Below are 13,224 nucleotides of genomic sequence, written 5' to 3'. Positions count from 1 at the left end.
GCTTATTCAATAGAACTACCTGCTAATAAAACACATTTTTAATAAAAAAACACACCATCAGATTTTACAAAACAGGACTAAATAATCATCACCTTCATTAAAATTTAAGCATCTATTCAGCCCAAATTACCAAATAAAATGTCTTGGGTTGCTCTCAACTATTAGTGGTTGCTTTAATGCTTTCATGATTAATGAAGAAAGTGCTGTACTGACTTTCAGTTTCTTCTTCTGAAATGTGATTAAGGAAAAATGAGGAAAGCATGTTGAACCCACAAAGTCTGCGGTTTGACACAGACTCATGATGACATGCTTGGAAGTACCAGGCTAACTTGACTGGATCATGCCCAGCTATATGCAAAACTGATGCATTTTTTACTCTTTGGGCAAAGATCTAATATATAATTTAGTCGTAATTTGAATCTGTCTTCAGCACTATGCAGAACACAGACATTTTGAGAGCTCAGAGTAAAAGTTTTACCTGATGGATTAATGATAATGTTGAAAATGCTAATTCTATGTGGCATCGCATTGTAAGTGGAGAGTATGTATGACAGAGAAAAGCTAAATTCCACTTTTAGGTGATAAAATGCTCATCTTATAACATTCAACTCCCCCCGCCCCCTTGTTAGCTTTACATTTTTCAAAAGTATAGTCCAGTGATGGCTAACCTTTTTTTCCTTGTGAGCCAAAATCGTGCCCACATCCACAATGCAATTCGCCCCGCCCCCTGCACATGCACACACGACCCTCCCAATGACCTATTCAACCTCCTTAAATATGGGGGGGAGTGTTTTCACCCTGCCCAGGCTCCGGAGGCTTTCCTTGAGTCTCCGGGAGGGCAGAAATGGCTTCCCTTGGGCTCCGGAGGCCCTCCCTGAAGTCTCCTGACACCAAAAACAGAGTGCCCCCCCCACCGAACCCCCTGTGCTTCCCCCTCCCCCCGCACATGTGCGCGTGTTTCCCGGATGCATGGCAGAGACCTGAAAATCAGATGGCCGCAGGAGGTGTGCAGCATGCGCAATGGAACTGAGCCGGGCGACGGCTCGTGTGCCATCTGTGGCACTTGTGCCATAGGTTCACCATCACAGGTATAATCAGTCAGCTTTTTATTTGGTGGAATTACAAGGGCATTTTCTTGTGTTTTATTTTTTACTGCATAATCAACAGTATCCTAATAATAGCTATAAATACTCACACATAGGCATATGTGGAACACAACAGTCAAGAATTCATTATTGATCTAATCATAACTTAAAAAAAACATTTCTAGTTGACATGTCAGCAAAGATAGGCTGAAGGGAGTAAGAGCAATAATTTGAAGGTGAAGTATACATTACTACCATACCTACTAAACAAAAAGCATAGCTCTTCGTAGCCTATTGCCTTAAACTGAAGAGAAAATTTTAAAGAAGTTGGAGGTTTCAATTATCTTGCCTCAGTGCCTTCTGCAAAGAAATTTTTACAGAAAACCTCTTGTGACAACTTAAAGTGAAATTAAAATGTCAACAACACAACATATAATTTAAGCCTACAGGCCTTAATTATTTTCTGTGGAAACCAATTTAAAGACAACTGAGCAATATATTAAGTCTTGGAATTAAGAAATGTTAATTATATTAACATATGTATATCCACAACAATACTTTTTCCTTTCACATTAGACTTTTGATAGTTAGAAAATACCAACAACTGTTTGGCTCACCCTGATTTCAAAGGATAGGTTGCATTTAAGTATACACTTCTTTAAATTTCAGAATAAATGTCATTGCTAATAATTCATTGCTCAAGGTACACTCAAATTATGAGCAAAATGAGTTAGAAACTTTTAATGTTTATTTCCTTATTTATCAAACTTGAATGTAATGCTTTTAAGCATTAAAGCACCAATAGATTGCCCTAATGCCTCATTATATCACATTATCTTGAACCCTGTGCCTGAAAAGAAATGTACCTTAGTTTTGTTTTGAAATAGAATTACAGAAAGAAAATAGGTAGAACTATTCCAATTACATATTACACAGAATTACATGAATTTATTCAATGAATAGAACTGAATATCAATACTCCGTAATACTAGAGCAACAATACACCGAGTTTCCATTCTCTCATGTATTTAGATAAATAAAATGGTGCTTATTAACTGTATGTCTGCAATTTATACTGCAAAGCATTTTGACTTTAAAAGGAATAATTTCTTACTTTTGGTATAAACAATGGTATGCTTGTTTTGCAATTTATTGGAAGTTGCAGTTTATAATTTCTATAATACAAAGCAGCCATTGCTAAAGAAAGACTCTGTGTTTGTGCCTTATTATTGTTATTATCCATTGTGAGGTAACAGAGATCTAACTTGGTCCTCCAGATTTTTCGAACAATTCCAGGAGCTACAGCTAGCATGGTTAATGTTTAGGACAGTGATGGCGAACCTATGACACGCGTGTCAGTGCTGACACGCGTAGCCATTTCGGGTGACACGCACATGCTCCCCAAACTTGTTTCAGCGGCAGCTCTCAGCCTGGGCGGCAGCGTCACACAGGCTGTGGAAGGAGGAGGAGGAGGAGGAGGAGGGAACCAACCAAAGAGAGGCTTTTACCGGGTCTGCGCCCCACAGCCAGGATCGTCCTTGCGCCTCAAGCCGCGTTTCTTCCTGCAAAGCCCTTCGGGCATCCCGAGAGTTCCGCTTGACGCCAGAAGGGCTTTGCAGGAAGAAACGCGGCTTGAGGCGCCAGGACGGTCCTGGCTGTGGGGCGCAGACTCGGTAAAAGCTCTCTTTGGTTCCCTCCTCCTCCCCCTCCTTCCACAGTCTGTGTGACGCTGCCGCCCAGGCTGAGAGCTGCCGCTGCCGCTGCCGCACAACTGAGGGAGGGAGAGGGAAAGCAGAGGTAGCCTCAAATTCCACCGTTGGGACAGGGGAAAGGGCTTGTCCCTCAAGAGTGGGGGGGATAGAGGTGGGAAGAAGGGGCCCGGCTTGTCCCCAGCGCCCCCCACAGACGGATTACGGATCGAACGCTTCTCTCTCTGCAGCCTTTTTCTGCAAGTCCCAGCTACTCAGCGGGGCGTCATCATTTCCGGGGGGTTGCAGTTTTCCAGCTCAGATATCAGGATCCGCCGGGATTAAGTGGGAGAAAACGCCGCTGGCCGAGCGGAACAAACACATCCAAAGGTTAATCTTATTTTACGAAAACACAACTTCCAAAAGTCGATCGTGGCCTCCGTCAAGAAGCTCTTCCCCCACCCCCCACCCATTCTGGGGTCTTGGTGTCCCTCGGCTAAGATCCACCCCGGAAAGCAGAACGGGGGCAGCCCTCCTGTAATTCTGGCTGGGTTAAAGAGCAGGGATGGAGGAGCCATATCACACCTTCATTCAAAGGGTGGGGAGGGGGAGGCCCGATAAAGTCCCTCCCTTGGGGTGTCTGAAGTCCCAGCTGAAGCAGCCGAAGGAAAAAGGATAAGCATCCGTCGCTGCCCAATGGCGCTTGGGGTAACCCCGCTGGGCAGAGCCAGTCGAGGCTCATCCTGCAAATGAGGGTTTCCTTTGGGGAGGGCCAGGTGGTTTCAAGCACCCCAAACAGCCAATCTCTCTCTCTCCGTCCCCCTTCCTTTGCTCCTGGGGCTGCAGAACTTTCCATGGGCTCAACAGTAATTGAGTAAAATTCTAAGCCACTGCAGTAGCTGCTTTTTGGTTTTATTTTTTTTTAATATTTATCAGTCTCTCTTTTAGTTGAAGAGTTGAAGTCCACAAGGCTTAAAGCTGTCAGGTTTGAAGACCCCTGGGGTTTTTTCCTAAAGGGTTAGGGGTGCAAGGTTCTTGTAACTTGACAGCTTTAAGACTTGCACGCTTCAATGCCAGAGTTTCTGAGCCAACATTTTGGTTGCTAAGCAGGACCGTTGGTAAGTGATACTGATAATAATATCAAGGGCAACATACGAAATCGACTGATGAACAAAGAAGTTACTAAGCAGCTATGTTAAATAATTTGTTTTTGGTTTATTAAATACAATTATATTGCAATTATATATTTTTGTAGTTTAAACTATAAATTGCGCAAAATTATGTTTTTGTCGAAGTGACACACAACGCGAGTTATGCTCGATTTTTTGCCGATTTTTGACACACCACGCCAAAAAGGTTGCCCATCACTGGTTTAGGAATAATGGCACCCCAAATATCAGGGAACACTATTGTTGATACTAAACTCAGTTGCCAATTGTCCTTTATATATAAATGCTGTATAAAAAATAAAACAATTCACAGTTATGTTTGTATGTCAACATAATCTACTGACTATTGAAGTTTTGTACTTAGTTAGAAAAGAAATCCTTACTGGAGGCTAGAATGGAATGCATGAAAGCCTTATTCAGGAAGAGGAAGTTCAGAAGAGCCCTGGGGTAGGCACAAAACATTGTGTACGGCTCCAGGAATCCAGTCCAAAATTTAAAAGCCAATAAAGTGACTTACAATTGAAACTCTGTTACTTTCCATTTCACATGAACCACAAAATCAAACAATCATGATCAGCCAATCTAAGTTCTGTATATATTAAACCTTGGAAAACATATCAGGCTATGTACACATAATTGGTTTCCATCTACATTTTGTCTCATTGTAAAACAGCTAAATATACTGTTTATAATATAGGTAACTGCTAAAAGTGCTTTTTAAAAAACCCTTCACAATGCTGAGCTTTAAGGAAAAGTGATAGTACTGATCATTCTTGTCTTATTTCTTGAAAGAGTTGATTAGCAAAGGAAATCAGGAACTACAAAAGGGCTTCTTTAGCAATACTCAGAACACAGGAAAAACAATCAGTACACTGGATATATTCAATGGAGATAGCAAAATGCTAAAAAAATAATAAAAAGTCAATGTATTCAACTTTTATTTTGGCTCAATCTTTTCTGATAAGGAGGAATGTGAACTGCAGACAATTGTGAAATGGACAATGAAGAAAAGGGTACAAGTTTAGGACTGGGAGAAAGATGATAAGGGGATGTATACTATTTTAAATGTGTTTTAATTATTTCCAAGCCCAGGTGAGCAACGTCCTAAAGTACTGAAAGGACTAGTTCATAGTCAGCTTGAAATTTTACATCTTATCTCTGAGAATTCTGGTGAAATGCTAAGACAACTGAAGAAGACAATATTGCCCTGTCTTTCAAGAGGGACAAAGGAATGAATCAGGAATTATAATTCAGTTAGTATGATACTGATATCTGGGAAGATTCTAACGTAGTCAAATGTAGTTGGGAGAGCTGCAGACACAATATCTTGATTTCAGTAAACAGTTTGGCAAAATTATCTTACAACATTCTGCTCTGGGTTAGTTAAGCAAGGGATGGATGATATCACAGTAGATGCTACATAGCTGGTTTAAAAATACTCCAAGGGTGTTCATCAGCACTGTTCCTCATTAAATATGAGGGAGGCAATGGGATGCTCCAAGATTCAGTACGGAATCCCATATTTAAAAAATATATATTTTTATTTATAAATTGGATGAAAAAGGTGGAAGAAATACTGATCAAGTTTGCAGTTGCCCTAAACTGGATGAAGCAGCAATATCTTATTGCAAAAAATAGAAATAAAATTCAAAACAAATATTTTAAAAAACCCAAGAACAATTGAATGACATTCATTTAACAGAAACAGATGTAAAATTATTCACTTAAAAAGCAAATTCTAATGTGCATGTATAGGATATGATACACCTGACTTAATAACAATACTTACAGGAAATATATTCAAATTGAAGTTGACTATGAATCAACAGTGTGATATAGCTACAAAAAAGGAAAGAGCAATTTTGGCTGCAACAATAGGAGTATAATTTCTAAATCACCAGAATCCATTTCCAATTTACAATTCTTCAGTCGTACCCCATATCAAATATTATGTCCATACTTTTAAGATGCATTCAGAGACTGGAACAGGTTGAGAGAAGGAAAAAATGACTTAGGCCATATGAAAAGACTTTGAAGGTACTGGGCATGCTTGGCTATCAGAAGACTGAGACTTTATACAGTAGAATCTTTGAAGCATATGAAAGCATATTACACATAAGATCAAATTTTATTTTGCATAATTCCAGAATACAGGACACAAAATATTCAATTAAAAATGCAGGAAGGCAGATTCTGATTGAATGCCAGGAAAAAAAAAGGAGTCACCTTGCAGCAACTTTGGTGGCACACAATTTAATAAAATACAATAAATAAATAAGAAGAATATGATAGTGGAGGCAAATACCCAGGCAAGTAATGGGCTTCCATTCACTGGATATATTTAGATAGGGGTACATAGCCATCTGTTAGGAATGCTTTAACTTGGGATTCTTGTAGAATCATAGATTGAAAGGGACCTTGGAGGTTTTCTAATTCAACTGCCTTATATTCTTAGTCCTTTTATCATCGTGGACAAATCTTTTCCTGAAAACTTCCAATGATGAAGCACCCACAATTTGTACTAAGCAATCATTTGGGCTCAATCACTAATGGCCCTTCAAAGTCTATGAGTTTGTTCTGACTATTTTATATTATGTAATTAACTACATAGATGAACGCATTAACTTTGTAGTCTAGACAAGCTGCCATCCAATTTTTGAGGCCAATAATGCATTTAATTCCAACTTGCAATATCGGATCAATCACAATCAAGTTCAAAGTATCTTATTTGAAAGTCAGTTCTCATCAACAAAAGAATAAAATGTAACAGCAGGAATTCCACGATCCCATCCAACAGTTGAAGTCAATAGCTATATCAGGGAGCAGCAAAACATGGATCAGATGACAGATACTGGCAACGGTCTCCAAATTCTAGGGGCAAAGTTGGCAGTTGATTTGTGTATGAAAGTTCTAAAAACTCAATAGAAGTCTACAAATTTGCAGGCTGTAGTCTGTCGTATATGATTATGCTTCTCTCGTGAACTACTTCTTATATTTTTATTTGATTAGGGGCTTTGAAGAAAAAACCAACAGTAAATAAATACTACTCTTCTCATTCTTCAATCAAATTAAAATAGCCAGATTAAAATATTCCATAATAGGATGCATAAATAGAAAATATTTAGCAATGCATTTGGAGACCAAGAATGGCCTATTTTTTATTAAATCTTCATTGAGTGGCCAATATTACTGACATTGCATCAATGTATATTTGATATTCATATCCAATGTCTTATAAATCTTTAAGTTTCATTTAGTGCACAATAAAATATTAAAAGAAAAATCATAAAAGTGTAAAATAAAATGTGCATTTTAATATTTAAATGCTTCTTTAAGAGATAGATCTTATAACAGAACAGTTCTCCAATCCAAAACAAGTTTCTGCATCTCTTACTCACTGCTACAAACACCTCTAGCAAAATCTGAAAATTGGATACTTCTAGATTTCATGGTCAGAATTAATTTAGGACATAAAGATTCCAGTGGAGAGGAAGGCAAGCCCCCAATGAGAAGGAATGGCAGCTGCAAAGACATATCCTCTTCATCTATTTCATACGACCATTTCAAGAACCTTAGGAGTTCTTTCTTAATCTATTTTGCTATATATATCTAGGGAGCCGCCTGGGTACATAAGATACACAATATTCATTTCTGAGTGCTGGCATCAAAAGAACTTCAAGTGGTTAGAAGGAAAAGTTAATACTGAAAAGTGCTGTGTACTGTGCTAAAGAGGAAAGTTAAAAAAAATCACAGGAAAACAATTATCTGCTTTATTATTGCCATTGTACTAAATCAGTGTTTCTCAACCTTGGCAACTTTAAGTCAGACTTCAACTCCCAGAATCCCCCAGCCAGCATTAAAGTCACCAAGGTTGAGAAACACTGTACTAAATGGAATCACTAATAATTAAGTTCAACTTCTTATACATGTGGATTTTAAAATGTTTCAACTTTTCTTCTTTAAAAAGTTTTTCATATTATTTCAAATGCACAATCTCACAATAGTGGAAGCTATTGTGCAAAGATATGATGACATCTGGAACAGAAGCAACAATTCTGAGAGAAGCTCATAGTTTGACTGCAAAAGAGGGCATAGCTTAAATCTTTCCCCCCAGGAAGAATTCACTGGATGCCTGACCTAATCTAGCCTTTCCCAACTTGTCTCCTGAGTGCCAGGACATGCTATTAAATTATTGTGGAAAGTGTATTTTGTTGAATTTATTTAAATCAGTAGATTTTATATATAAAGAAAGTTGGACAATTTTGCAATGACAAAACCACCAACAACAAAATCGACAGAATAGTTCAATATTCCTTTTCGTTTGAAAAAAAAGAGAGGATGGATTGAAAACTTAAAACCCACAAATCAAAACATTTTAGTTATGTCCTGTTTGCTTATACTTTTTCATTCCCCCCCCCACCTCTTGAGGAGAGGGAACTAGTCTTTGAGAAATTCAAATCTTTGTTCAGCCTTCAGCCCGTATCCAAATCTCACAAGGAAAGCAGACTGTGGGAGCCTATCATTGTATTTTGAAGAGCCATCGTGTGTATCCCAGCTATATTGATACCATTCCTTCTTTCTGATTGACCTCGCACAATCTATATATTCATAGGCATATAGTGGAAAAACTAGACTCTTCCGGAATCTACCACGCTATGCAAGTTCTCTGCATGCATGAACACGTACATTTCAAAGTCAACTTCTGGGCATCAGGGGATCAGGAAAAACTCTTGGAAAAAAACATTATTTACAAGACTAGTATTTACTACACAACCCTGAAAAAAGTGATGATGAATTGTATAATTTGCTGATTTAACATTTTGCTACTGACAACAATCAGCTGAAGTCAATGTTTTAATTATATTTATAGCTTTAAGAAAGAAATGTAATCTTCTGTCCAACTATGTCCTTATGGAAATTCCCTCATTGGCAAAAGGACAAAATATTGGTATTAGAAAAGCAAGCTGAAAAGAAATTAAAGAACTGAACACTGAAGCCAGTTAATAGTTCTCAGCATGTTCTATTTGGTCACAAATATTATTTGATCTTAAATATACTATGCAGAAGATAATGATCATAAATCAACACTTCTAAAACCTATGATTTCTGCTATAAGAAAATAATGTTCACTCACTTATAACATTCCTTTCAAATGTCCTTTATGTCATTTTACAGTACAAATAGCATCATGTAATTCAGTATTTATTTTCAAAATTGTAATTACTCAATAAAATATGAAAAAAAGAAAAGCCTTGCTTGGCATCAGGTTACATGTTTTCACAATTCTTGGACATACTAAGTATCAGAAGGCTAAAAAACAAAGGGAAAAACTAAAGCAGTTTTCTAAGAATGATTCTGATCTAGGCATATATTTATTCATTTTTATACCAACCTGAACATTTTCCAGATTTTCCAGAGTTCGAATCATTAAGTAGTAAGGCACATGGATCTCATTTCCAGTCAAAGCAGGAATTTTACTCCCCTCCAAAAACCCCAAAAGCCTACTCTAGCCAAATGCATAATAGAAAGCAAACCTGTACTTGTTGGAAAGCTTTGAGCCTCTTCTTGAATCTCGAAGGCAGAACAAAATCACATCCTCGAGCCAATAATGCCAATTCTTTTCGCAGATCAGGGTCTTGTCGTAAAGAAATCTCCTTTATCCTCATGCTTTCAGATTTCATATAATGCTTATGTGTGCACCAGTCCAGGCTCTTGAGTCCCAGTAAACAGCAGAGTCCTATTATCACACAGTGCCACTTAAAGTAGCAGCTGCGTTTTACTTCTGTGTTATTCTGAGAGCGAGTTCAGCGTAGCCTGCTCCATACATTAAAAGGGAACTTGCCAGGACTGCAAACACAGACAGGAAAGCAACTTAGGAGCCTGTTCCTTACTTCACACATTCCAATGTTTTAATGGTATGGTATATACATGAGCTTCTCATAAAAGTGACATTGTGAAATGTCAATGAAATAAACATCTGGTTTAGTAAAAACAATGAAGGAGGAACAATGTCAGAATAGTCTATTTAGTATTAGGTTTGGAGGCCCTTTGGAATTTGCAAAGGTCTTTCACATATTCTTACTGTATATCCTAAAAAACCGAAATATAAGAGAATTTTTTATTTATTTGTATCTGCCTTTATTATTTTTATAAATAACTAAAAACTGCAAACATAACTATTTTTCTCCTATTTTCCGCACAACAGAATACTTATGAAAGTAAGATGCATATATAAAGCTAAAAAAAAACCTAAATTCATTTTCAAGGATGGTTGATATTGACTAACTTTTGATTATTATTATTTATAAAAAAGCAAAAGCATACTTTTTGTTCTACCTCCTTGTCCTTTCACAAACCCTATAGAATACAACCATAAATAGAGGCTTAATAAAGCATTGGGGTTTTTTGCACACTTAAATTAAAATGAAATATCCCTGAAAAGCTTGCATTTAATATGGAATATTGCATTGACTAGATTTCATCAGTGACTAAGCTCTCCCTCATGCAGTGTAGATCTACTTCACTTTATACAAGGAATAAAACTGAAAATCATGTGAATAAGGATCAGTCATGTCAATTGACCCAAATCATCTATATCTTCCCTATAAGACCAGTATAAGATTAAGTATTAATATTTTATGACTAATATCTTTGATATCTATATCAAAATTTTGTTTAATTTTATAAGTTTGAGCTTCTTTAGTTTTTGGTGTTTGTAATTATTTTCTCAAAAGGGAATATATTTCTGTAAAACATACTCGTTTTTGAGACTTGTCAGTTAACAGAATTTGTCCAGAATATATTTATCATTTTACCATATAATTGTGGTTAGAAACTAACTGTAAAGTAAAAGTCGGTTGACCATCCATTCTTAATTAACCACAAGATTCAAATCTACCAATGAAAATTATGTGTATATGTAAATTCTTCTTTTCTATAGCCTAATTTTCATTTGTGGCTTTGATTACCATATGAATCAGAATCCAAAGAGAGAACCAGAATAATATTGATGAGAAGCACATGCTCCTCTTTCCACAAATGGGTAACCATGACAGTCTTTATCTCTTTCAAATCAACTTTCAAATCAGACCAAAGAACTGATTTCATCAGACCCATATAAAGCTAACAATTATAATATTTATTTTATTTTGTTTTAGTGACTTGCTCACTTTGTTATTTATGTGAATTTTGTATATTAACTAAATAGAAGCATATTATTTGGTAATCCATGCATACAGTTTCATCTGCGATACAAGCAACATTTTCTCTTTGCCTGTTAAAAGAAAGAGAGGTAGAAAAGTTTCTTTAAATACTATGTGAAACAGTTTGCATCTATGGAGACCAACTTCAAAGCATGGAGCAGGGCTAGCCCAATCCCATTGGTTCATCCTCTCCCTTGTCAGCAAAGAGCATAACACTCAATAAATAGCTTAAGCAATCAAGCAACTGAGATGCTATTTTCTCATATTCATTTTTAGTATCTGTCACTTTTTAACTTCTCCCTTCTGCAACTGTTGCAAAGTCCTGGGCAGCTGAGGGAGATCAGAAGGATCACTATCAAATGGAATGCAGGGGACATTACCCAGCCAAAGAGTTGCATTTAGTGTGACTACAATTTGGTCCAAATTGCCAACATGCTCTCTGTCCAAGAGCATAGCTGGGACAGATACTTTTGAAATTCTGGCAGCCGGGAGTTGCCTAATTGGTGGAGCCTTGCCAGGAAGAACAGTTTACCTCCCGAGCAAATTAGCAAGGGTATATGGAAAGAGAGGTGAAAGTTATGTGACCTATGAATAAAACATCTAGGAAAGTGGATCTGGTTTGTGTTCTTGCTAAGTTTGTAAAAAGAAAGAATTGACTAACATAGAGAGGACTTAACAAAAAGCAAACATCTGATGCGCAAAATAAATGTTATGCTTTAAGTTTTAACACAAAGTCTTAAGAGGTATAGTTCATTTTGACCTGTGGAACGGAAAATGTACCTAATGGAGCTTCAGGCTTTTAAAATATCTATGCTCATTAACTGGACTTTATAAACAAGGCAAAAAACTATTGCTGCACCACAGATTGTATATGTTATCTCTACCCTTTTAACAGGCCTTTTGCAGAAAGAATATCACAGCTTTTCTCCACTAGGGTTTAACATCTTAAATCACTTTCAGACATTTATTCAGATGTGACAAGGGATCACACCGAGCCACCCACCATCATCAGATAAGGCTACATGTGGCAGTTGTGAAAAGCAATCTTCTCCTAGGTTTTTGATTATTTGTTGAGCAGCCAGCAAAGACCATAAACCCTTGCAAATGATTCCTTGTGCTGGAACATTCTGTGAACTCACTAAAAGAAAGATACATCTTTCTCACCACCCAGCCTTGATGCCTGCCACAGGAAGAGTTAAACAATCCGAAAAGTAGGAGTCCTTGCCACCATGGTGGACCAAGGGAGAATAGCATTTCACTAAAAAAAAATTACAGTAATTTATATAGCCAATACCTGACACCTCATTTGACTGCTGCTTGCAAATAAACTGGGAATCTGTGTTATGCAATTAGTCGTGTTTAACTACCTTGTTAAAACAGAATGTCCTGGGGAACTCTGTCAAATGCTTTTAAAAGACAATGTATATCCTGCCCACAGCATTCTCACAACATATTGATGAACTTAGCTAATGAAAAAGAACATTAGTCTGATTATACTTTTTCCTAATGAAGTCACACTGACTTCTACAATTCATTGCATCGTTTTCAAAGCATTTATGGCTCATTTTGCTATCTGCTCTAGAACTGTCAAATTATATCCTCTTGACCATCTGCGAAGAGGACTGGGAGTCTCTGTCCAGTGGTTCTGTTCCTTTCTTGATGGACAGTTTCAGTCAGTCATTCATGAGGTGGCAGGAGAGATCAACCTGTTGCCTATCCTCTAGCGGGGTACTAGAAAAGGCAATTGTCTCTTCATACCTATTTAATATTTATATGAAACTACTGGCAGAGTTCATCCAAAGGGGTTGGGGCTTAGGATCATCAATGTATTGATGATGCCCACTTTTTACATTACTACTCCAGGACACACTACTGATGTTGTTGAAGTCCTATCCCAATATGTGGAAGATATCAGAGTCTGCATGGAGAAAGCAGAATTAAACTTAATCTGACTAAGACACTAGTTTTATTGTTTATTCCTCAGAACTGTCAACTGTAGGGGTGTGTCTTGAAGGTGTGGCACTATATAGAAAGGGGAAGGTCCATAATTGGGATTCTTCTGGACTCACAGCTCCTCCTA

The 13,224-nt window shown here is 37.3% G+C and overlaps 1 protein-coding gene across 2 annotated transcripts in view; it reads right to left on the bottom strand.

The window, feature by feature from the left end:
* The window catches only part of PPP2R3B (protein phosphatase 2 regulatory subunit B''beta), a 41,702-nt gene that overhangs the window by 17,065 nt on the left and 11,413 nt on the right, over positions 1–13,224 (bottom strand). The window contains exon 2 of one of the 2 annotated variants that reach the window (XM_032226643.1): positions 9,477–9,789. The exons of the other annotated variant lie outside the window; for it this stretch is intronic. Within the exon in view, the coding sequence (XP_032082534.1) occupies positions 9,477–9,623 (147 nt within the window). The 5' untranslated portion in view covers positions 9,624–9,789. The remainder of the gene's footprint in view (positions 1–9,476; positions 9,790–13,224) is intronic. 2 annotated transcript variants of the gene reach the window in all.

Source organism: Thamnophis elegans, chromosome 11 (assembly GCF_009769535.1).
Source record: "Thamnophis elegans isolate rThaEle1 chromosome 11, rThaEle1.pri, whole genome shotgun sequence".
NCBI classification, from domain to species: domain Eukaryota; kingdom Metazoa; phylum Chordata; class Lepidosauria; order Squamata; family Colubridae; genus Thamnophis; species Thamnophis elegans.
This window is presented reverse-complemented; position numbering and strand designations above follow the sequence as displayed.